We start from the raw sequence: 25,200 nt of genomic DNA, 5'->3' as shown, positions 1-25,200 counted from the left end.
TTTATCTCTTTCTGGGCTGATGAATCATCTCAACCCTGTGATATATATAGACATAGATTTTTTTAAAAATTCAAAGATCAAAACTGATGTGGGCTGTAGGGAAGTAGTTAGGCCGCAGACCCAGCTCAGATACACCTTTCTCAGCATGACTTCACCACAGGCAGATGACTGGTCACTCCACAGTTGACTTACCCTCTCTGCAGCAGAAGATAACAAACCCTGCCTTGTAGTGTTATTGAAGATTCAAAAAGCCGATGTATATAGAGGACTTCGTTAAGGACAGGAAGTTTCTGATGTTGGTCACAGTCATTGTTATGCCCTGGGAAGGAAGTCATATTTGTTCTCAAAAAGAACAGGTTAATAATGTTGTCAGATTTGCCCAGCAATGTGTTGACATTTATCGACACCTACTTTGTAGTAGACTTTGTGCTACAGGTAATCTTCAATTATTGCGTGCTTCTCTCAATCAGCTTACCCCCTCAATGTCGGATAAGAGTCAGGGTTTCATCCTTGTCTTTGTGATTTGAAACCCACATTTTAATGCCAGCCTACGTGCACCTCCACCTTCAAGGTTCAGATGCTCACAGAAGTTGGACAACAGCACACAGAAGCAGCAAATAAAGACTATCATGAGCTTTGCTTCTGGACACCAGGGAAGAGAGCAGTGTTTCCCTCCTACCTGTGGACAGAACAGGCTGCCCTCCTCCTTGGTTAGGCTCTGTTCCACTCCAAAGAATGAAAGGCTCACATTTTGTGTCTTGGATGTGCTCTAAAAATCAGGCAGTTGCCAGCCTTTGTCTTTAATTTCTGATTCTAGCTGACACCTTCATTAATGGTCCAGTGCAAGCTTTCTTTTGAGTTAAAGACTACTGTGTAAAAGTGGTTTTGCTGTCCTATCAATAATGGTCATAATTTCCCCAATACTCTCATCAGCAGTGAATTGAGTCTTGCAGCAAAGAAATGGAAACCCCAGTGCAGTGGTTGGAAGTGATTTGTCTTGTAGATGGCGTCTTCTTTCAGTAAAATCAGGTCAGTGTGGTGCTACTGGGCCAGATGTAAGCCCGAGACAAATGAGTTGGAGGAAATTGATCATCTGAATCCTTGTGTTTTTTCAGTTACAGTCATTTTTTCATATCTCCTTTTCTTTATTTCCATCTTTAATAAGCTTTAAACGTTGTGATCATCAGACAAATTGTCTCCTCAGTTTGAGGCAGCCCTTAGATGAGGAAGGAATGCCCTGCCCACCTTAGATTGGCCTTCAAGTCATGGATGGGGGGGTTTTGTCTATCCAGCACACCTATGCCCATTCCTCCTCACACCCTGGCCAGCCCCCCTAGCTGGGGTTTGTTTATCACACAGACTGGCCCCTTGACCACTCTGCTCTTCATTGCTATGGAAAGTTAATGGGGGCAAAATTGCATTCCCAAACATTTGAACCTGAAGTGGCCAGGGCAGAACTTAGTTGATCTCTGGTGATCGGTTCAATTTAGTTACGATTTTTTGCCATTAGGCTAGGGCTGAATGATGGTGATTTGGTTGAGGCCAAATGTCTGCAGAAAATTGGCTCTCTGATAAGAGTGCTGTTATCAGAGGGGGCTACCTTCTCATTTACATTTAGATGAGTATTGATTATTTATTTACTCAGAGAAGTGAGATTCGTTTCCAATCTTATCTTCTCGTCTCTGCTTGTCAGCAGAAAGAGAGCTGGAGCTCCTGACATCAGGCCAAGATAACAGCACTTTGTAGCAAAGATAAAAGTTGGAATGGGCCTTTTTCTAGTCTTGACTGAAAGGATAAGTTTTAAAAATTAGAACTGATGGGTCATGCTTTCAAAACCTTTCCTGAAGGTTCTGCAGTTTAACTAGGCAAGAGAATTGGCTGATTGCAACAGCTCTGGCCTTTCTTCCTTTGTAATAGGAATTGTGTTTAATTTGATTATATTGGGCTTTTTCACTAAGAGCAAAGTGTATTGGCTTAGAAGGGTCTAAAGCGTGACCTTGTTGTCATGTTAGCTTGTTCTTATTTTATCATTTAAATTCCAGCATTTTCCAGTCTGAGTCTTGGAGGTAGCATAAGCTCCAGTGGTCATCACTTGAATGTAGTCCTGTGCTTACATTAAGTCAAGTAAAGGATGAGAGCTGCCCCCAGAGGAAGAGCCTGGATGGAGCAGACACCAAGGACAGGTGCTTTGGGATGGCTGGTGCTGTGTCTACACTCCAATGGAGATGCCATCAGCATCAGTGACAGCTTTGGCTGTGGGAGTCTCTCAGGATTGAGCTAAGCAGACAAGTTTGGTATGGTGGTCCCCGTCTACGATCCCCTTCCAGCCCCTGGAGAGTGTCACCAGAGGAATCTCTCCAAACAACTGATTGTGTCCTCTCACTGTGCTAGTAGTGTGTGCTGCTGTGAGAAAAATTCCAAATCTTGACCAGTGGTCTGCCCCAGCTCCCGCTGTGTCCCCAGGCTGCCCCAGAGTCATCCAGAGTCTTCATAGGTTCTTTAGGACTCTAGAGGAGTGCCTTTCCTGGACCTTACCCCAGGCTTCTAGTCCTCCCTCAAGGCCCAGATCAGATGCTCTCCCCACATGGAAGAGGAATGACCTGGGTTGACCCACTTCTGATCCCACAGCACCTTGTTACTACTTTGGATAAGAGCAACAGTTATTCTTGAATTCACCTGCTAAAGTGTCTCTCTGCCTCCCCAGCCTCCCTGAGGGATAGGCTATTGATTACTCATCTCATCTCTTAGCTTGGCACATTATTGATGATCAAAAGATGTCAGATGAGCCTGTGGATGGTCACAGCACATACCCTTTGGTATCTGTGCTGTGCTTGTTCTCTGAGTTCTGACATTTACTCATTTTCAGACCATATTTGTAGGACCCGAGAGGTCCGGAAACTAGGAGGCCTGGTTACTAAGCAAGTCTCTAATCGTAAATACTGCCTGTAGCATCAAAAGCAAGCTTTTGAAAAGAACTGTATTCCCTTTTCACCCCACAGTATTGGTCTCCCATGAGAAAGAATATAGACATCTACATTGGTGCCAGCACTCCTAGCCACCATGTGTCCCCCCGACATGTTAGCCTGTTGTACTCCAGGACTAGGGATTACCACTACTTTGTGCAGTGTTTCTGGTTCAGCATTAGCAATGATGGCTCTATTGCCCAAGCACTTTGCCAAGGAGAGTTTGTGATTCTCTCACTTCAGCCTCACAGCAGACTTCTGAGCAAAGTTTCGTTGGACCCATTTTACAGATAATTAAGTAGTACACCAGAATGCACAGCTGGCAGTGCTCCTCTCCTGCAGGGCAAATACCAGGGCTCCCCCCCCCTCCCCCAGCCAGCCTTGCCTCTTACTTCCTCATTCTTAGCTTTTTCTGACTATAAGAAATGCTTTTAAGTTGGAGAATGGCAAATAGTTGACATGAAGATGTAACCATGAGCCTTTGACTTTGTCCTTTCCCTCCCACGGGCCAGTCTTAGCATCAGTGGTCAGTTACTTTGTTTATATCCTGCCTCTATCCAAAAAGATTTGCAGTGTAGACCTTATAATAGGATAAAAATGCATTGACCAGTCAACTACATGAAAGGAAAAGGAAAATACAGGTTAAATGGCAAAGTGTCCTGAAGAGGAGGAGCTGGCGTAGGTACATATGCCTGAGTCACAGCAGTCAAGGTCCACACTGAGTGCCACATTTCCTAATGGGCAGAGGGGAAAAAGAGAAATGTGGTAGATGTTAGTGACAGATTTATGTTAAGCTTTGTGACAGACAAAAGCAACCAGGTACTTTGAGGAAGACCCACTCTCTGTAGCACCAAGGTCTTCAGAAAAAAATGTACACTGACGGACTATAGGAAGGCTTTCCTGTCTTTCGACTTGAATAGTCACTTGCTTCCCATCAGGTTTCAGCTCCAGCTGGTTCTCGGCTGTTAAGATACCATGTGCTAAAACCCTTCATGTTTCTGTCAGGAGACAGAGGGATCAGGGAAAGCACATTGAGCGTGTATCACAAGCTAACAGTTTAAGTGTTACAGCTCCGGAGGGAAAGGTATCCTGACTTGTCGGGGAATCAGGCTATACCTACAGCTGTGAAGGGAAGGTATCCTGCATACCTACAGCTGTGAGGAGAAAAGTATCCTGACTTGTCAGGAAGTCAGGCTATACCTGAAGCTGGGGTCCAGTGGGCATGATCTCCCCACAGGATACGGCAGTCCTCCTCCTCTCCAAGAAAGCTGTTACAACTGAGCTCTGCTCCGCCCCGCCCCCCACCCAGGGAGCTTCCCAGCAGAGGTTATCTGTTTATTCTCAGCTCTAGCCCAAGATGTTACTTCTTCTGTTTCAGTCTGCTAAAGAGGAAAGAAACCCTTGCAGAAATCTGCTCCATCTCCAGCTAAAAGTTGTTACTTCTGCTCTGCTCCCCTAAGGGAGCTTCTCAGCAGAGATTCTGCTCCACAATGGCAAAAGAAGATCTTCACCCAAAACTCTTTCAGGAGATTTACTTGGGAAGGAGGAATCCAGGAGATTGGCTACCTCTGCCAGGGTAAAGAAGGACAGCTGCCAACCGAACAGGCAGAGGACTTCTTAGGGGCAACGTGTTTCCAGGGAGAAGATTTTCAGGGAGGGAATTGGTCAGATTTCAATCCCCTTGAGTCTGGACAAACTCAGATTGGCTAGATTTCATGCTCAGGGATTGGTTGGTTTTCTTCTCAGTGATTGGTTGGTTTCATGTTCAGTCGAAAACAGAGTTGGCTCTGGTTTAGGGCTAAAGTGTTTCTTTCACTGGCTCTGGTCCAGGGTGGGTTTCTCTCTCTGGCCCTGATTCCAGGGCCAGGGTGGGTTTCTCTCACTGGCCCTGGTTCCAGGGTCAGGGTGGGTTTCTCTCTCTGGCTCTGGTTCTAGGGTCAGGGCAAGTTTCTTTGGCTGGCCCTTTTACCCTACAAACAGACTCTACAGATTTCTGTTTCAGTCAAGAGTCAGAGGGATCAGGGAAAGCACACTGAGCATGTACCCCAGCCAAAAGACTCTCCAGATTTTCTTTGAAGCTTATGTGCTGAGATGTTTGCCTTGGGTCTCCAACCCTGCCTGTATGCTATAGCTTGGAACTTTCTCAAAGCGCCAGAGCAGTACGTTGTTCCTAGACCATTTCATGCTGTGGCATTGCTGCAATCAATACATCATAGGAATGCCCAAACAGGTTCTTGTCACTATAGAGTGACTGCTTCCCAGAACCTTCCCTTTGTGTTCTCCTGTGCTGTGCACCAGAGGGCATGTAGCTTCAAGCACAGCTGTGACATTTTAAAACCTTTTTTTGCGAAGGTTGGACACTGCCTTGCGAGTCATGTGCTGTTTAGTATGAAAGAACCTTTCCTATTTTATAAAGTCATGTCTTTGGCAAAACACACTCATAGAAACTGACCCCACAGCTTGTCTTTCATACATGGCTTTCTGGCTGCTGTTCTTTTCTTCCATGACAGCTCTGGAAGTCAGACACACAGTTGATGGAGATGTTGTTTGGTATATAGTGGATGAAGGTTGTGCTAATCTGGATTGTTGTTTACTGAGACTTTGGTGGGTCATCACAGCGAAGAGAGTGTGGGCCTGGGCCTCACCAACATACATCTTAGTCCCACCACTCCCCAAGGGATGTGGAACAGATTCTCAGCTCTGAGTCCCAGTTCCATCCCCTGTTAAATGGGATTCGTGCTCTTTACTTCTCAAGGTATCTTAAGAATAAATGAGATGATCTGTAGGGAAGGCTTAAATCAGTTGCTGATACAGAGTGAGCCTTGGAGTGATGGTGGGTGATCAGAGTTATGACCCTTCCTTCACCCCACTTCAGTTTTGGGATAGGGATGGTGATGGCACACCCTTAAACAGAATTGCAGTGTTCTAGTTTGCCTCTCTGTTGCTGTGAACACCATGACTAGAAACAGCTTAAGAAAGGAAGTAGGACGCCTGGCGGTGGTGGCGCACGCCTTTAATCCCAGCACTCGGGAGGCAGAGGCAGGCGGATCTCTGTGAGTTCGAGGCCAGCCTGGTCTACAGAGCGAGATCCAGGAAAGGCGCAAAGCTACACAGAGAAACCCTGTCTCGAAAAACCAAAAAAAAAGAAAGGAAGTAGGAAGTACAGGGTTCCTAAGTGCCAGAGTTGATAGTGGCCGGAAAGGCATGGCAGCAGGACCAGGAAGCTGAGAGATCGCATCTCACTGGCACACAGAAAACAGAGAAAGAACCTGTTGTTGGTTGTTTTTTTCTTCTTTTGGGGGTCCACTACCCAGCTTCCAAATAAATCATACATGGAGGCTTATTATTACTTATAAATGCCCAGCCTTAGCTTGGCTTGTTTCTAGCCAGCTTTCCTTAACTTTAAATTATCCCATCTGTCTTTGCCTCTGGGCTTTTCCTGTTCTCTTACTTCTGTAAATCTTACTCCATGGCTTGCTGTGTAGCTGGGTGGCTGGGTGGTTGAGTGGCTGGCCCCTGGAGTCCTCCTCCTTCTCTGGCTACTTCTTTCTTCTCCTGGATTTCTCCTTCTATTTATTCTCTCTGCCTGCCAGCCCTGCCTATCCTTTCTCCTGCCTTGCCATTGGCCATTTAGTTCTTTATTAGACCATCAGGTGTTTTAGACAGGCACAGTAACAGCTTCACAGAGTTAAACAAATGCAACATAAACAAAAATAACACACCTTAAAATAATATTCTACAACAAGAACCAAAAAACGTGGTGAGGGTATAAATTCTCAAAGTCCATCACCAGCAATGTACTTCCTGTAGCAAGGCTCCACATCCTAAAAGTTACATAGCTTTCCCAGAACCACTGACTGGGGACTATGTCATGAGCCTATGGGGGACATGTCTCATTCAAAACCCGCCACAGTCAGTATGTCAGACACCATACAGCTCTTGGCCCATGGATTCTTCAGACAGCCCTCTGAGGTTGATGCTATTATCATCCCCATATTACAGATGAAGAAACAGACAGGAGGTTAAATAAGTTGGCAACATCATAAACTAAATGGCTCAACCAGGACCTGGACCAAGGCAATTGAGCCCAGCCTAAGCTGTCTTGCTTCTCACTTGGGTCTAGTATGCTCTCATTACATGGAAGTTATTGATCTGGCCTTTTTCTGGGAGGGTGAGTGAAGTCTTCCTCTGCAAGATCTCTTATTCAAGCTCCTGGTAAAAATTTAGGTCTTGAGTCACATCCAAAAGCCAATGCCTATCAGCTCCTCACCAAGTTCAGAAATGGTTTACAGCGTATTCCTTCCTTTCTAGGAACAGTAGGGGCACCTAGAGCAAAGAGCAGCCCGTAGTGGAACTCACTTTCCACACACTCAGAGCAATAGGAAAGTTCTTAAAGACAGCTGTGGGCAAGGTAGCTCCCTGATGCAGGATGCGTGTGCTGGAAGGACGAAACCAGCTCCTCTGCATTGTCCTCTGACTTCTCCATACTGGGCCTGTGACGGGGCGTCATCACTGAGTGTGTGTAGTTTTTTTGTTTTTGTTTCGTGAAAGAAAGGTGGAAAGGTCTTCTTAGACAGAAAGATAAGGAGCTCTCCTCTTCATAGGGGTCTATATTGCCATGGACCATAGCATAGCCATAGCTCAGAGTGTTGATGAATTCATTAAAATAAATATTTTAGATCATTTTCATTTTGAATTATATAAACCACAAGTTAAGTGATTCCAAACCAGAAGAATCTACAAATCTACAAAAATCTATATTTATGATGTAAGCTGTGGCCTCTGTAATTAGCCAGTAATTTATAGTTTGCAGGAGGAGGAAAGGCTCAAGGCTCAAGAGTGATAAATCCAAAAAGACCTTGGGCCTTATTCCCCTCTTCCTGCTTCTTACCCTGTGATCTTGGGCAGGTTTCTTCATGGGGTCCTGTCTGTGAAATGGGCTGCTGAGGCTGCCTTGCAGGTTCAGTGAGGAACAGAGTGTGTGCACTTGGTACGTGATGGGCAGGTAGTAGAAACAAGAGAAAGTCCTAAAAGCCATGTGAAGAAGATACATGCTGATTTTAATAGAAGAATCTGAACAAAGACTCTTGAGAGTGTGCCAGGAAGTTGGTTTCAGGACAAGGGGCCCTTAGCTCCCCTGACTTCCCTGGAAATTTAAAATTTGTCTGAAATTCCCTCTGTGACAGCCAGGCCTTGGTTCCCAGTGGGCAGGAAAGGGGGATGGGCACACAGGCCAGCCACCAGTCTGCAGGGTGATTTAGGATGAAACTGCCTAAATGGATCTGTTTCAGTTGAAATTATTGCATGTGAAAAGCTCTTCCAAGTTCTACAACATGTAGTAATTACAATAGTCTCAGAAAAAAAAATGACATAGTAAGAAATTGGAAAATTTTTAGGTGTATGCAACATTTTAAGTTATAAAAATAACCTTTATTATATGGAAATTTGAAAAATACAGGACAACACAAAGGAAAAATAAAGTCATGTATAATCCCATTATTACAGTGTAACTACAGTTCACATTTTAGAAACAGCTTTCTTATCCTATACTTTTATATATATTTTTACAACTATAATTATTCTATAAAAATTGTGCCTTAGGGGTTTTTTGTAAAATAGCATACTATAAACATGTTTTATAATATTAAATATCGTAGAATTACTGAAGTATTCAACAATATTTTATTTAGTAAGTTCTCTGCTATCAAATCTAAGTTGTTCCCAAATTTTGAGTATCATAACTATCAATATTAGTATCTTGGGTTGGGAGACTGCTTCTAGGACCTCTGTCAGCACCAGAATCTGCAGGTGCTCAGGCCCCTCTTATAAATGGTGTAGTGTTGCCGGGTGATAGTGGCACACGCCTTTAATCCCAGCACTGGGGAGGCAGAGCCAGGCGGATCTCTGTGAGTTCGCGGCCAGCCTGGTCTACAGAGTGAGATCCAGGACAGGCACCAAAACTACACAGACGACCCTGTCTCGAAAAACCAAAAGATGGATGGATGGATGGATGGATGGATGGATGGATGGATGGATGGATAGATAGATAGATAGATAGATAGATAGATAGATAGATAGATAGATAGATGGTATAGTGTTTGCATAGCACACTCTCCCATAGACTGATCTCTGGAGTACTTGTAGTGCCTGGCACAGTGCAGACTCGGTGTGGGTAGTTCCTGTATGGATGATGAAGAATGAGAAATAATCAGTCTACTGTAGACACAACTTTTCCCAAGTGTTTTCAGTTTGCAGTGGTTGAATACACACAACATAGATTCAGGAGACTGATGGTTGTAATTAAACTTTGTACCTATATCCCACTGTAAATTTATAGAAGTGGATGCATGGCTCTGACACATTGCTTCTAGGGTGTTGGGAATAGAAACCCAGATTCTTCCAGGAGCTCTGCACTGCCTCTGCTGCCATCTTCAACTCTCTCACACCTCCTTTTCGCTGGCCAAACACACCTTTCAGAGTCAGAGTAATGAGAGTTTCCTGTGCCTCTCACCTTTTTAATAACCACAAGCAAATTACAGGCACAGTTTTGAATCTGACTTTTCGACCATTAGTGTTATCTGAGAACAACATTGCTAGTTAGGTTGACAAAGAAGTAGTGAATAAATGTATAAAATGTTCTGATGTCTTTTCAGACCTGCCATAACTCTTAGGTGCAATGGGATGGGTAGAATTCTTGGTTGCCAGAATACTGAACCCATGTGTCTAATGTTTCCACAGATGTCTCAGTAAAAGCATGAACAGCTGATAGCTGCTACCTTTTCATTACCAAACCCAGAGCCTGAGATTCACTCTGTGACTTTCATGTTTTTTTATTTCTTTGACATTCTTGAGCTATCATAGAGTTCTACACATACCTTATTCCTGGTTGAAATTGTGTGTGCAATGATAATTATAAGTACCTTGGCAGTAGTGCCTTGTGTGAAGTCTGATTCCTAAGCCAGGAGGTGCTTTTGTTTGTTTGTTTGAGACAGGGTCTCTCTACATAGCCCTAGGTGTCTTGGAGCTCGCTCTGTAGACCAGGGTGGACTCAGACTTACAAAGATCCACCTGCCTCTGTCTCCTAAGTGCTGGGATTCAAAGGTGTGCACCACATGCCAGCTCTGAGTCAGTGTTTTATCCATGTCATCTTGGTCTTCATCGTACTCATTGAGATATAAGGTCCAGAAATGGGTCCAGAGAGGATGGTAACCTGTTCCACAGCAAGAAATGGGGCAATTGTGTGTGCCTCCAGTTCATTCTGACTCAAAACTCTTACCTAGTGTGTGAAGAGCTAAAAACAGGGTGAGAAAAGCCAGTTTCTGCCATCTTGGATAGTTACACCCTTGAGTCAAATGTTACTGTTTTCAGCTTTCCCTGATGTATGGTAATTTCTGAGTGTTACATTAACCATTTCAGACTTCCTCCCCTCCTCCTGCCCCTTTGATCTTCCAGGCCCTCAGTACCGCCTGGAGAAGCAGAGTGAGCCTAACATCGCAGTGGACCTGGAGAGCACGCTGGAGAGCCAGAACGCCTGGGAGTTCTGCCTGGTCCGAGAGAACAGTACGTTGGCTGCCTCGCTCTGTGCTGCTTTGTCTGTTGCAAACATGCTTAGGAGTGACGTGGTTGAGAGACTTGCTGGTCTGGCTTCTGTAAGCAGATGAGAAGTGACTCTTTTCCAAAGCAGGCCATGGCTCTCCGTAGACGTGTGTCCCAAAGCAGAATGATAGATTCTGTGCTATTGGGTAGTTTGCATCCTGTTTAGCACTCTGTGATTAATGTTTTGCTCTTGAACTACATCTTCCTAATTTTGGAACAACCCTGGAAACAGCTTAGAAACAAGAGGCTCTTTCTCAGGCAAAGGTTCTTTTGTGTATACAGCAACTGGCCTTGTCAGTGTCAACTGCTTGACATCATGTTTTAGAAAAGTTTAGCCACTTGAATATTCTCAGCAGAAGGCGTCACAGTGACTCCAAGTGCCACACTGAGATGTGGATTTCTTTCCTTCCTGTCTCCAGTTTCTCTGAGTTGTGAGGTTTTGTCACCCCTCTGCTAGATGTTTCCCGAACAGGAGGAGGGGTCCTGCCCACAGCACTCATGCTCCAGAACTGTTTCTTCTGCTCTTTCCTGCTCTCTTACTAGCTCATCCTCGTCCTTGTCTCAGCTTAAGTGTCACATCTGCAGAGATAGTCCTGTCACCCAGACCTGCTCATTCTCATCTGCTCAATAACTGGCTGGTGTCTACCTCCCCCACTGGAGTATAAATCTGCAAGGGCATTCCTGACCCATTAACTCAACAGCCTGCTAAAGATTGCACACTATGGAAAAAATAGACCAGATGAGTGAGTGAATAAAAGATCTTTAGTCCTGCCACTGACTATCAATGCAGACCAGACTGCTACCCCTTGACCAGAACCCTTGGCTACCTCTTCTGGAACAGCATCCACACATTGACCAATAATAGGAATTGTACTTTGGGCATTCAGTGCAAGCTCTCAAATAAAAGTTGATGGCCTCACCATCTGCAGCTGGTTATAAGAATCCTGTGTAAGAACATACAGAATTAAAAATCAGTGATGCCTAAATGGTCTAAAGACACTTTAGATAAATAGTGTGTGTTCTCTCAAGAATCTAATATCTGAGTATTTTTATGCAAAATCTGATGCTCTCCCCTTACCAAATAAAGCAGATATTTCAGAAGTATTCCTCCAGGACTGGGCATGGGGGTGTGCAGCTGTTATCAGCACGTGGGAGGCTCAGGCAGAAGGGTCAGGAGTTGGAGGCCATCATCAGCTACATGAATCTAAGGCTAACCTAAGATATATAAGACCATATCTCAACTAAAATAAACAAATAAATAAATCCTCAAGGGTGGGGAGGATCTGAGGATGTTGAAATCCTTAGATGCTGGTGACAGCAGAGGAATCTAATATATATGATAGCTGGATGTATAAGAGGCTAAGAATATTTTACACACGATTCCACTTTGGGGAATCTACCCTGAGAAAAGACCTAAAATGCAACAAATATTTATGTACATTATGTTTTTCACAGTGTTGTTTCTGCCTCAGATTAAGAAAGTCACAGCTTAAGTTGTGTTCCTATATTGGGGGTTTATGCAGTTTCTTAATATACTGACTGATGACAATAAAATTAGCCTAGAAATCAAGAAAAGGGAGAGAACATTTGTGTGCATTTGGAAATTGAGAAGTAAGCTTCTGAGCCTGTGAGTGCAAAAGAAATAATAATACAAATTAGACAATATTGGGGGGAGGACATAGCTTAGTGACAGAATGCTGGCCTAGCATGTGTGAGAACTTAGGTTCAACTCCTAGTTGTACAAAGTAAACAAAACAAGAAGGAAACATTTAAAAGTTGTGGGTATGGCTATAGCAGCATGTATGGAAGTGTGGCAGCCTTCAGGTCTATATGTTACAAAAGAATAGTAATGAACTGAACATTCAGCTAAAAAAAAAAAAGAAAGAAAAAAGAAAAACAGAAAAGAAAGCCTAAGAGATCAAAAGGAAGGAAGCAGCAAAGATCAGAAATCACGGAGCTAGAAAACTCAGAAACACCAAAAGGACTCATGAAATCAGTAAACCTCTTTTGAAATGGATCAAAGTCAAGGAAGAAAAATATCACAGAGACATGGGTAGTAACAAGCATGAAAAGAAAACACACGACAGATCCCACAGTTGTTAAACATGTAGCACAGGAGCGTATGTGTATATCTGTGTAAGTTCCCTTACCTGTACAGGTGCATGGGAAGCCGTCGTCTCGGGTCTCACTGACCCTGGAGCTTCACTGCTTTGTCTGCCTGGCCGTCAAGGCCCAGGGCTCCTGCTGTCTCTGGCCCTCATGCTTGCACAGCTGGTGCTTCATCACCCACTCAGCCATCTCCCAGCCCAGACACTCCACTGTAAAAATTTGAAAAATGTAGATGAAAAGAATGAACTCCTGGAAAAAAGTCAACATCAAAATTGGCATAAAAAAAAATGGGAATGTTCTGGTCAGTTTTGAAAATTTGAATTAATGATTGAAAACCTTCCATAGAGAGAACCCAAGCAAGCCATGGTGAGACACTTGAGAATAAAGAAGTCCACTCCCACCTGCCACTCCAGAGAGATGGCCCTGGAGCTTATGGAAGACATGAGGCGAGTGTGGCCTTGGTGCAACCCCAGTAATGACTGCACAAGACAGAAACATTTAGACTAGTCTTAGATCCAAAAATCCCAACAAATGGGTAACACACCAAGTCCAACATTTAATTAGAAGAATCACATCCCATTGCCAAGTGGGCTTACTCTAGAATGCAGAATTGGTGATTTGCTGCAGTAATGGTAAAAGGAGAAAAAGTAGGCACAGAATTGTATTTATCTATCTATATTTATTATTTCTGCCATTAACAGTTGTGTTCAGGAGTTAGAAAGATAGCTCAGCAGATAAGAGTGTTTGTTGCTCACACAGAGGACCTGGATTTGGTTCCTAACACTTAAGTCTGGCACCTCACAACAGCCTGTAACTCCAGCTTCTGACCTCTTAGAGCACCTACACACAGGTGTTTGTGTACACATATACACCTGCACACACGTTTGTGCATACATACACACACAAATAAGTAAACGAAGTATTTAAAATAAGTTGTGTTTAGCAAGTTCGGTGATGAGAGCTGTCATGTTGGTAACACCAAAGGGAAGAAATGGCAGGAATGCACTGTGACTCATACAGATGCTCCCGGTGCATGAAAATAGAGCTAGCAGTGCAATGCAGCAGTGAGTGCAGGAATGAGCTTGAAATGGCTGTCTCTGCTTGGTGGGATTCCAGGTCATTCATTTTCCTTTCTCTTGGTTCATACTTACACATTCTAGAATTTCTAAAAGAAGGAAAGGTGAATGTGACATAAAGGCAGATTCTCATGGAGAGAGATTTATGGTAAACACGTCTTGGTGTAACACTTCCTGTGGTACTCCTTCTGGGATAACTCATAGCACCATGCCATGGAGTGTCAGAGGAAGAGCTGCACAGCTGTCACTTGCTGCCCCTTCCGCCTGATCATTGCTTCCTTTCTCCATTGTTCCTGTCTTTCTCCATTGTTCCTGTCCTTCTCAAAAGATTCTCTTGGACGTACTTGGGCAAGTGATTGACCAGTAGGAACCTCATAGAGGATTCTGTTTCATAGTGTTGACTTCCCAGTAAGTCACAAATAAGAGACTGTGCTTACTTATTAGTATCTTGGTAATTGTTTTGGGTATGTTCACACTTTTACTTGTAAAAAGTTTTTTTCTTCTTCAGGAAAGCAAAGTGTAGGAATTACCTTTGTTTCTTGCATCCTGTTTCTCATCCCGGAGATAACACGTATCTTTCCAGGGCTGGGCTGTACACATTCACGTGTAAGTGAATAGTTGTGTGCACATGCATATACACATGCACACACTCATGTTTGTATTCCCTCCTTAAAAACACAAAGGATGACTTGCCGCACTGTTATCATCTTAGTGATGCACTGTAGGTTACTCTGCATTGTTTCACACACTTTACATGGAAATTCTGTGTTCCTAAGCTGCTGCTGTTACTTCGTAGCATATATCATTCAGATTGCTTTTGTTTTTAAAGTGAGGCCCAAGTTTCTTGTGTTAAGGAAAAAAAAAAAAGGTGTGAGGATCAGTGACTGAAGCTTTGGCACCTAGGCCCTAGCTCACACTCCAAAGCCTCCTTCAACTGTGGCACCTTCCCGAGCCCCAGCACCACTTTCCCCAAGGTTCCAGTTCTGGTGTTGTGAGTCCAAACAGCTAGGAATGAAAGAAACCCCTACCAGTGTTTATAAATGATAAAGGCAGAAAGAAAGTTGAATGCAATGGACTATTGTGACTTAGCTGTATAAAATAGATGCAAATTATGAAAAACAGTTTATTATTTTCATAGAAAATGTTTAAAAGACTGACTGTAGAGATCCCAACTAAGAACCATATATTGTTGTCTACTAGCCATCTACTACTAAGAAGTTCAGTCAGCATAACAATATTTCAAAACTAGTTGTTGTTGTTTTTCTCACTGTTTTTGGTATGTTTGGTCAGGCCAAGCTCATTGCCCTTCAAGAGCTATGTACAATGGGAGCCAAGTGGAGTGCATGCATTATAGCACACACTGGAGAATGGGCTTTCCTGTCCATGCTGCTCACTACTCAGAGAGCACCAGCATTTTACTGAAGCTGTGGGCAGTTCAGCTGCCTCCATGGTGCTCACAGAAGGAGTCAGTGTATTCTCATCTAAGGTTCTTAGGATAGTACCTGGTGCATATTATCCATCAGGGAATGTTGGCTTTAACTAAGAAATAATGGTAGGACAAACCTCTGTGGCTGGTAGAGCATTGGGGCACAGGTATGTGGTGGTCAGGAACCATGGAACTATCAGAGCCTTTGCCAAGACAGAGAGAGAGGGTAGTGACCTGGAATTGAGGACCAACAGAATTTTAGAAGCAAGGTACTTTCTGCTGTCCCAGAATGAGGTTCACTTTATAATAACATCATTGGATTGAAAAAAAAAAACTGTAATGTAAATAGCAGCCTTTCAATTTTTCTTCAGAGGCATGACATTTTTTAAAACAACCACACCCAACAGCGTTTTAGAGTTGTTTATCGAGGCCTACTCTTACAGGATCTTATACTGGACATTTTCTAAGTGCTTCCTCACATTTTCTCCTACAGACATTATTCTCATTGTGAGGAGACTTTTCCAAAGCCAGTCAGATAGTAACCATGTAGCACCAAAACCTGAAGTCAACCCTCTGATTCCAAAGCCCACTCTAAGCTAACCTGAACTTTGGATCCTGAAAATGATTGTGCCGATGGTCTCTGTGAGAGAGAGGCTTGCACATGGACTGACGTGACAAGTTTCTGCCTAGGGACTGAGCACTCACATTTGTGCTTGGATCTCAGCCTAAATAAGAATGTGACAAGCAAGAGTCCTTGAGCTTTCCAGTTTGGATCCTTGTCTCATAATCTACTACATCCTTCAGCCAACTGTCTTCTCGGAACTGGAAGCAGACCAGACGGAAGCAGCAAGTACATTCTGAGTAGGTAGCAGTAGACTCCCGTTCTAGTTCAAGCTTCCCTATAAATCCTGGCGCCACACTAAACCTCAGTTTTCACTTCTTTCAGATGCTCTGGGTGACCTTTCAACTGATCAAATGTGGGTCACCTGTCCAGGGCCTTAAAGAAACAGCTCCTTCCATAGCTTTGAGCTAGGTGCTCTTTAATTCTTCATCATTGGGGCCAAAATGTGCCCAAGACTTTATGGACTGCCTGGAAACTGCCAGGTACTATCTCTTTATCTCTTACTAGGCTGCTATCGTAATAGTTCAGCATAGTGCTTAAAGGACAGGTAGACTAGAACAGGTAGACCTTAGGTGAAGTACCTGCAGCCTCTGACATTGGGCACATCATGCATGGTACCTCTCCAAGACCCAGTTTCCTGTGGAGATGGAATCTGCTTGGGTGTCTTGTGAAGATGGAGTGAGATAGGAACACACTTGTAACAACCTTTTAGGAAAGTGTGGTCATGTTTCTTTTATAGAGGAGGAAACTCAGGCTCTGGAAGGGGAAGTGATTTGCTAATGTTTTATGAATACTCATGAGGAGCCTGGAAAACAAAACTGTCTTCTTCCATTACGTGTACTGCAAAACTGAACCTAGTTCCTTTGCTTCGTTAGTAAAGATGCTGTGGAGAGAGGCGTCAGTGGCTTCAGTTCAGCGTCTAAGGAGATGCACAGAATGTTTACAACCTTCCATCATTTAGTACCTTCCTGAACTTAACTCAGTTACTTAAGGTCACACAGCAAAGGCTGCATAGTCCCCTGGATAGACTGTGCTGAAACAGAGGATCTGCAGGGTCAGAGGCCTCATTTAGTTGCCCCTTAAAGACCCAGGAGAGTGCTGGACACCCAGCACTCAGGAGGCAGAGGCAGGCAGATCTCTGTGAGTTCAAGGCCAGCCTGGTCTATAAAGAGTTCCAAGACAGCCAGGGCTACACAAAGAAACCTTGTCTTGAAAAAAACAAAAAAACAGACAAAAAAATCACGAGGTAGAGTAACTCTTCAAAGCCTGCTGGGACCCCTGACCGCCACATCCTGGGCTTAGTGTCCGTCTTCTTCCTCCTCTTGGACTGCAGGGTAGACTGCAGCCCTATCGCCCTGGACAGTGACAGGATCTTAATTGATACCCTGTCTCTCCTTGTTTGTCCCCCGATGATGTGTGCCTCCTGCACCTAGCCCTGATGCCCTCGCTCTGCCCCTGAGGACGCTGTGTCTTCACAGTCTCCTTGCTTAGACTTGACTCTCCCTCCCGCTACCACTGAATTAGAAAAGAGACAGACTACCAAGCGGAAGGGAAGAGTGGTGCACTTTTCGATCTGTTTCCAGAACCTTTTGTGAAGCTTCTCCACAGCAGGCCCATCCTCCTCTGGTTTGTTCTCCGCCGGGTCTGGAGACTCCCTGGTGGTCGCTCTCTGCTCATGGAGACTGCTTTCTTCTGTTACAAAGTACTAATCGCACCAGTGTCCATCCTGTTCTTTGAATGAAGGGCTTTAAAGCTCTTTTATTAGACCACAGCAGTACTGCCAAATACAAAGGGAAATGTGCTCATGCAAATAAACTCTGTTTACAAGGAGCAGTGACTTGTGACGCTCGTGGTCCATATTTCAGACTGAGTTATTGCTGAAAGGCAGTTGCTTGTCTGACGTGGAGGTAGGTGTTCTCTGTAAAGAATTTTCTACTTGACGTTGCACAACAGCTCCTTGCACACCTACAGAATTTCAATGAAACGGAAGTACTGCCACAGAGTTCCTGTGTCCACCTCTTGCTGTTTGTTAAGGGGTGGTTGGCCATGTGTGTAGGAGGAAAGGTGAGGGGTTGGGCAAGTCCTTCTCTGTGAGCCTCATTTCTGTGTGGGGTAGACGTGACAGTGATCCCGCCCTGTGAGGCTGTTGGGAGGTGTCAACTATGGAAGCAAGTAAATGACACTTGTTATATGTTAAAAGCTTATAATGAGCCACAGTGCACCATATAAGGATTGGCCATTAACAAAACGCCTGCGCCTCAATGCCCTCCCAGTGCTCAGAGGTTGTGTGGCCTTGTCCTTGGTATTCCTCCCAGTAGCCTCTTAGACTTCCCACAGTCCCTTTGGGCAAAGGATAAGTGGACCCCTGGGGCTAAAAGCTGTGCTGACCTGGATAGGAAACAAGCCTGTGCCCTGTCCACAGGGACTTTGTGAGTAATGAAAGCATCCATTGTGCTATGTGGGCTAAGAACTTCCACATGAATTGACTTTTTCTCACTCCTCCTTTCTGAACCCCCCCCCTTTTCATTTTATCATTAGGTAGTAATTAGTATTCAAGGGAAATTGGTCTTAATATATTAAAATTGGTTAAGTGCATTTAGACCTGTACCACAGCCAATGTCTTATTGGAAAATGTAATTGGGGACTCTGTGTATGTAATTAATTGAATTACAATTAAGAACTTTCATTAAGCAATACACTGGTACATTAGAGCAGTAAGGAAACATGTTTGACGAGCTGCAAACCCTGTCTGGGTTCTAAGTGAGGGCACAGAGCCTCGCACTCTTCCAGTAGGCTCCTGGCCCCAGAATGTGCCCTGCTGCCCCCAGTAATGGTTTTGGGAATGTATCAGGTGACATTCCTGTAGTGATTGGATGGAAGGTAGGTTTCTTCCAGGATTGTGCTCTGTCTCTTGATTCTGAACCTCAGTATTGGTCAGATTATCCAGTCCTTAAGTATTCTGCCATGTAAACTGTCCAGTGTTAGGATACCTAGAAAAAAACCCATTACTTCTCCTGAGTTCTGAGCAAAAGCAAAGACATTGGAGGAAGGAGTGATGGGAATTTTGCCAGCCTAACTTGCAAGCAAAGCCATCATGAGCCCTGTGTCCCACCCCGCAAATGGTCCCATTCCAGCTCTCAAGGATGGTTGTGTTCACTTTGAATGTGTGTGTGTTCACTTGTCCTTTATACGTTAACATTGATCTCAGTTGTGACAGTGACAGCTACAGGATTGAAGAGTAACTAGAAAAACACTGGTCCCCATACACTGCAGAGGCAAGGGACGGTGAGAAGAGGAGAAAAGAGATTGACCCAGTGTGCCCGCAGCAGGAGGGGGACAGATAAAGGGGCTCAGCAGCCCCCAAGACTGCCTTTTAGCTACTGAGAGAAGGCTTAGATTTAAGTGGAGGGCAAGAGGAAAGCAGTCTTGGTCAAGATGTGTCCTGCCCATCACTGGCCCATCATGGCTCAGCTCTGGTCCCTCCAGCAAGGTGAGTCCTGATAAAATTGTTAAATTGTTCATCTGTTACTCCCTTAGATTGAAGCCTCACTCTCATGTGAATGGGAAGGGGGCATCTGTCCTGCATGGTTCTGCTCTTGTAACTCAAGGTGACTAAAGTAATTCACTTCTGTTCCTTCCATCAAAATTCTGTACAAAATGAAGGCAGAGATGCCAGGCTGGCACGTGCTTTTGCTACCTGGTGGGCCAGGTGAAGAGTCGGTGCTTTTATTTAGCAAAGGTGGGTTTTGAGAGGAATCAACTTCTTTGAAGAAAGGGGAAAATTAGTTAAAACAATAGGTAAGAGAATATTCAAAGCTAGACACTGTCCATCTGAAAACCCCAAGACAGAAGTGCTTGGCACTGAGAGGACCCTGAACGGCATGGGTGCAGGGTGAGCTGAGAGCTAGGCAGGTCCCTCTGTGATCTGTTCTTTCAGAAATTCTGCAGACCTAAAGCTGCTTCTTTCTGATCTCCTCATAAAGCAGGATTACCTTGATTTATTGAGGGAGAGCTGACATCTCTACGTGGGAAGTCCTCCAGCAGACTGACTCTGGCTCCAAGAGGTTAATCAATTAAGCACTGTGACAGTGAGGATCCCTACTCAGGTTGTAGCATAGCCAATATCCTACTGTGTGATTCTGGTGGCTTTAAAGAGAATACTGCAGAGGGGCTTGTGTGTGTTACAGTATATCACCTATTGATCGTTTTTAGAGACCAGCAAAAATGACTAGCAGCTGAAGGGAAGTGTTTAATAGAGGGGAAGCTTTGGACGTATGGGACTTTGGGGACTTAAACAGCTTCTGGAAAAAACGTGATGGATGCAGAGCACTAAGGAAGAGTTTTTCTCCATGACTTACTCAGGCATCCAGCGTTGAGTCTGACTGGGAAGAGAGACATTTCAGTCTTGTCCCCAATTCCTTTGTTCCAGTGGGACAGGCATGTTTGTGGACCATTTACTTGATACAGTTCTGGCCTGTGGCATTGTATAGCTCCAGCCCATTGAAGGAATGCCTTTACCCCAAACAGGCCGTGCCACACAGAGGACTCAGTTCCCGGCTCCAGCTTCCGTGAGTGTGGGACTATAGTAGCAAGATGACAAATTGAGCCTCACTTTTTTTTTCTCACTTTGGGGGATGATATCACCTGGCCTAAAAAAGACATTGGGAAATGAAAGGAGGCCACATGTCCATAATGCTGAACGTACAGCATCTAGTAGAGTACATACAGTGCACACCCAGTCACTGCCCGGCTGAGTCCCTGTCCTCAGTGCATCCCTCTTTTGAAGGGTCTGGATGTCAGGGTAAGTTCTGTAGACCCAGGTGAACTCGGGTTCTGCTGACCACAAAGCATCTTGGATCAAAGCTTCTGGTTGCAGCATTCTCCTGGCAGCTTTTGTTGAACATTTACTGAGTGACAAACAGTGTGCCATATAGGGTGGAATTTCCCTGCCTATGAGGAGTGCCTCTCCACAAGGAGACCACAGATACTTATGTGAAAGAGTTGCAATGAGAGCTTTCCCCAGGGAGCTGCAGGTTTCAAGAGAGAAACCAGGGAAAGTTCTATTGAACTAGACTTTGAAGCACAGACATTTTGAAAAAGAAAGGATGCCCTGGCCAGATGGTCCAACCGGAGCAGAGACCATCTAGGCTAAAGTAGGGGTGGTTGGGGAGTGGACAGGATCGCAAGATAGAGTGGTGGGGACCATAGTCTGTGGTCTTCCCTTCTCCAGTGAGTTCTTTGCACAGCCATGTTTTCTGTGCCTTTAGACTCTCTCTCCTCTCCTCCCTGTCTTCCTCCCCACTTCCTTTCTCTTCTCTCCTCCTCCCCTTCCCCCTCTCTTCTCTAGCCAAAGGCAAGCACTTCCTCTTTTCTAAACACTCCTCACTCTCTGTGTACTTCATTGTTTTCTCATCCTTTTTCTCAGAATTCCTACTCCTTCCTTATCATCCAAGAACCCTGCCTCCTCAGCCCCTGCACTGGCCCAGCGTCTACCCTGTGCTGTGTATTTCTGGGTTGGAACAACAGGTCATCAGGGTTATGTCATGAGAAATTCAAAGGTGAGGATGTAACAGGAGACATTTACCTTCTGGTTAGGTTCTAGGGATTTTACAGGAGACTGAAGTTGCTTTAACTTGCACTAGACTAGGCCGTTTAGACTTGGTCTGAGACCCACTGAGCCAGAGGGTGAACTTGAAAGTCTTGTGTGACTTGCTCTATGGATATAGGAAAAACGCCAATAGCATACAGCGAGCTCATCTGAGCTTTGACTTAATGACTAGTGCCTACTCATTTGAAAGAAAGCCATGTGCCTCTCAATGTTTCCCTCGGTGCCTATAAAATCATGTGTATGAAACACTTTTTGAAGTAGGAGATTGTAGTTAGCCTTGGTTCTCAGCACTGAGAGCACACTGTTACTCTTGGAATGTGTGTGTAGACACTTTTAGGTGAGTTTGCTATCAGGGTGCAGCACATTCACACAGGCCTGACTCCACTTCTGTGTTCCATCATGGGTCCAAATGGGTACCGAGAACAGGAAGGGCATATTAACCCACCAAGTCTGCAGTTCTAATACTTCTTGCATTGAACCCCTTTATACACTTAAAGTTCCTGGGGGTAGGGGGGCTGGGGGTGAAGCTTGGAATTAGATCAGGTGTTTAGCTCATTCAGGACCTCAGGTTCAATCCCCAGCACCAAAAAGGAGGAAAACTATTTATTTTGTCATTGTGTATTTTGATTTGGGAATTTTTGTTTCTTGTTTTTATTGGGGGGGGGGGCAGGGAGTCAAAGTGTGTCTGTGTGACTTAGGCTGACCTGAAACTCTCAACCCTCCTGCTTCAGGCCCCTAAATACTGGCATTACAAGTGTGTGTACCACCTGACTAATAAAAATGTATTGAAGACTACAAAATTTTTATTTATTGTCTATATCTAGAAATATGAACAGAAATTTGTGTTTCTTAAGTCATTAAAAAGAATAGATCTGTTATCTTTTCACAAAAATGTGTGTGCTAACTAGATTTTCTTTGAAATTTTAGTGAGAAGAGTAGCACTGGCTTCCTTCCTCTCCTCCCCACCCCACTCCTCTCCCATCCCCAGCCCCGGCAGGATGTCTTGTAGCCCAGACTGACCTTGAACTCTCTGTCCTGAGCATGACCTCCGTGTACTAGGATCACAGGTGTGCACTTCATGCCTGGTGTGTGCAGTGCTGGGGTACCCTGGTTTCTGTGTGCCCGGGGCCTCACATGCCTTGCCAATGCTCTGCCACCTGAGCACATTCCTGTCTGGCTAATAGAATATCCTAGATCTTCATATCTGCTTCTATACTCAGTTTGTTACAATATATTGTTTGGATTGTAGTACAGAAAGAAAATTTGTCCTACAGAGATACATTATTGAAACAGGGGAGAGAATTTCTGTACCCTTTTCAGATAATTGTTGGTAATAATTTTCATTTATATCAAAATTCAGGTGATAGTTTCCTAAAGGTTAATTGCAACGTAGAGTCAGAACTCTTTATTACGATGTGCACTTGTAAGGGAATGAGCGTAAAAGGCTAAAGATGCTTTACTGTTGCTATGAACAACAGTATAGGACCATGGGGCCCTGAAGGGAGCTTGGCGGTAGATCTGCCCACCGCTGGCCCAGACCTGCACTTTAAGAACCTCTGATTTTGAATTCACTGTTCTAGCCACATTCTCTTGTCTGGGGGGTCAAGGGGGTGATCATGTGGATGTAGCAACTGCTTTTAGCACAACCCAAGGGAGGAGGAGAATGGAAATGGGAAAGAAGCATACAGACTCCAGAGCCTGGTGGTCCTGTCCCATAGTGAGTGGCCAAAAGTTAGGGTGTTGAGGTACATCTGACTTTGTATCATGGTCTGTCTCACAATACCCACTCTTTGTGTACTGCAGGGCTAGGGTGGGACTTGGTTCCTTTGTTACCTTCTCTGCTTCCCTTTGTGTTTCTCACCCCAGCCTGCTTGGCCTTTCTTCCCCTGAAACAGGGACCAGACTCCATTCTGTGGGCCTCCTGATTTTATTCCAGGGAATTAGCCTGCTTCCTCTTTCTCTGTTGTCCCCAGACCCTTCCAGGTCACACTCTTCCAAAGCCTTCTTGTCAGTCCATTTGTGTTCTGGTGCTCAAGTCACTACTAAGCCCCACCCCAAAATGTGATCTATCACCTCCAGGCTTGAGTTACTGCCATGGGAGCATTTTGACACAAGACATTACGGTAATGCACAGCACATAGAGACATTAACACTCCCGACTTTGACAGAGTACACTGTGAAGTCTTTGAAGGCACCATTACAATTTATCTTGTCACTCGTGAGAAGATCCAGTTCAGCTTTAATGTAGATGAACACAGTGTGCCTTTTGTCTTATTTAATTGCTTGTGACCTTTTTAATTGCTAATTTAACAAAATACCAAAGGGTTATATTTCAATTAAATTAATGATTTGGGGAGGGTTTTTGCGTATTTGTTTTTAAGACATTTTGGTTCTCTCTACTTTTTACTTTGAGAAGATAAAATGTCATCTAGAAGTAGGGTTTTAATGTGAAGTTGATAGTACAATAACGATTTCCATATGCAAATGGCATAATACCAAGTTCCTTGTACATATGGTTGGGTTGCACCCTCTCCAAGCTACAGACATGCAAGGTTTACACACTAACCCATTGCATTTTTCTGGCCCCCAAACACACTGCTAATTCAGTGCTTTGCTTCAGATAGCTGCCGTGAGATAAAGGGCCTATTCCAGATGCCATTCATTGGGCTTGTCTGCTTGTCTTGTTCCTTTGTGTTCTGTAGCTGGGTCATAAGTTCCTGAGGATCAAGAGCCTTTCCTCCTGGTACCTTCTCACATTCTGCCCTGGGTGATACACATGTACACACAGATCAGCCCTGCCTATACTCAGTGACACTCCTGGGTCCACTGGAAAACTGACAGTGGGGTTGGGAGCTGCTGTTTCAGCAAATAACCTGCTTGGTGTGAGCAGCTGGAATAGGAGGGAATGCAGGACAGCGCCTTCCCTGTTCCCTGGATGCTGTGCCTTCCTGACCTAAGAGCTAGCATGCCCCTGTCAGTAGGGACATGGCGCAGAACTCACTCACGAATCAGGAAACCTAAGTCCTCAATAAGATGTGAATTTACCCTGGCAGAGAGTGGAAGGCCAGTGTGTGAAGCATTAGTGTTGAACCAGCTCCAGCTATGAAAGTCTAAAATTAATAGAAGGAAATTGACAAGCCTTGCTGGCTATTCCATAGCTTAAGACCTTGACTAAAATCCTATCATCTCATCTGCCCATTATTAACATTTCAGCAAAATATAAAGTTTTCATTAATCTCCCACAGTAAAGTTAGCCATGAAAACTGGCACTTGTTTGAGCTTTTAGGACACATTAGCTGGTGTATTAAACAGAATGTGTCATTCTTCAGCAGCTTCTACAAGAAGCTAAATCAATTTCCAGCCGTATTTATGCACCACTTTATCTAAAAGCATCTGAATTATCATTTACAGCTAAGATGCTTTATTAGCAGCTGGCATTGAAATTGCTCAGTAAAAAAATTGTGTGTCACGTGTAGTAATTTTTAAATTGGTTTTAATCCAACATCATAAAATGTAAAAAATCTTAAGTACGGGGTTTTGTTGTTATTGTTTTATTTTTAGTAATTGGCATTTTAGCACAATGAGCTATTACTCTTTCCAAATCCAATACCTGCAATGTTTAGAAAATACCAATTAGTTACAGTTCTAGAAGCTCTATCTAATGTGGTGTTCTCAGCAAAGATGGCTGAGATGGACTTTAGTATTTAAGAGATAAAGAATGTTTTCTTTATAATTTTCATGTATAAAAAGTCCTAAGATAGAAATCAATGCCTTTTGGCAGTAGTGTTTCTATTAAAATG

The 25,200-nt window shown here is 44.2% G+C and overlaps 1 protein-coding gene across 6 annotated transcripts in view; it reads left to right on the top strand.

Moving 5' to 3' along the window:
- Mapkap1 (MAPK associated protein 1) overlaps positions 1-25,200 on the top strand; it is a 216,499-nt gene that overhangs the window by 147,668 nt on the left and 43,631 nt on the right. For 5 of the 6 annotated variants that reach the window (XM_052726309.1, XM_052726310.1, XM_052726307.1 and 2 more), the window contains one exon: positions 10,416-10,523. The exons of the other annotated variant lie outside the window; for it this stretch is intronic. In XM_052726309.1, coding sequence (XP_052582269.1) covers positions 10,416-10,523 — 108 coding nt within the window. The remainder of the gene's footprint in view (positions 1-10,415; positions 10,524-25,200) is intronic. 6 annotated transcript variants of the gene reach the window in all.

Source organism: Peromyscus californicus, unplaced genomic scaffold (genome assembly GCF_007827085.1).
Source record: "Peromyscus californicus insignis strain IS unplaced genomic scaffold, ASM782708v3 Scaffold_7__1_contigs__length_154581171, whole genome shotgun sequence".
NCBI classification, from domain to species: Eukaryota; Metazoa; Chordata; class Mammalia; order Rodentia; family Cricetidae; genus Peromyscus; species Peromyscus californicus.
The sequence above is the reverse complement of the archived record's forward strand: the minus strand, read 5'-3'. Positions and strand labels throughout refer to the sequence as shown.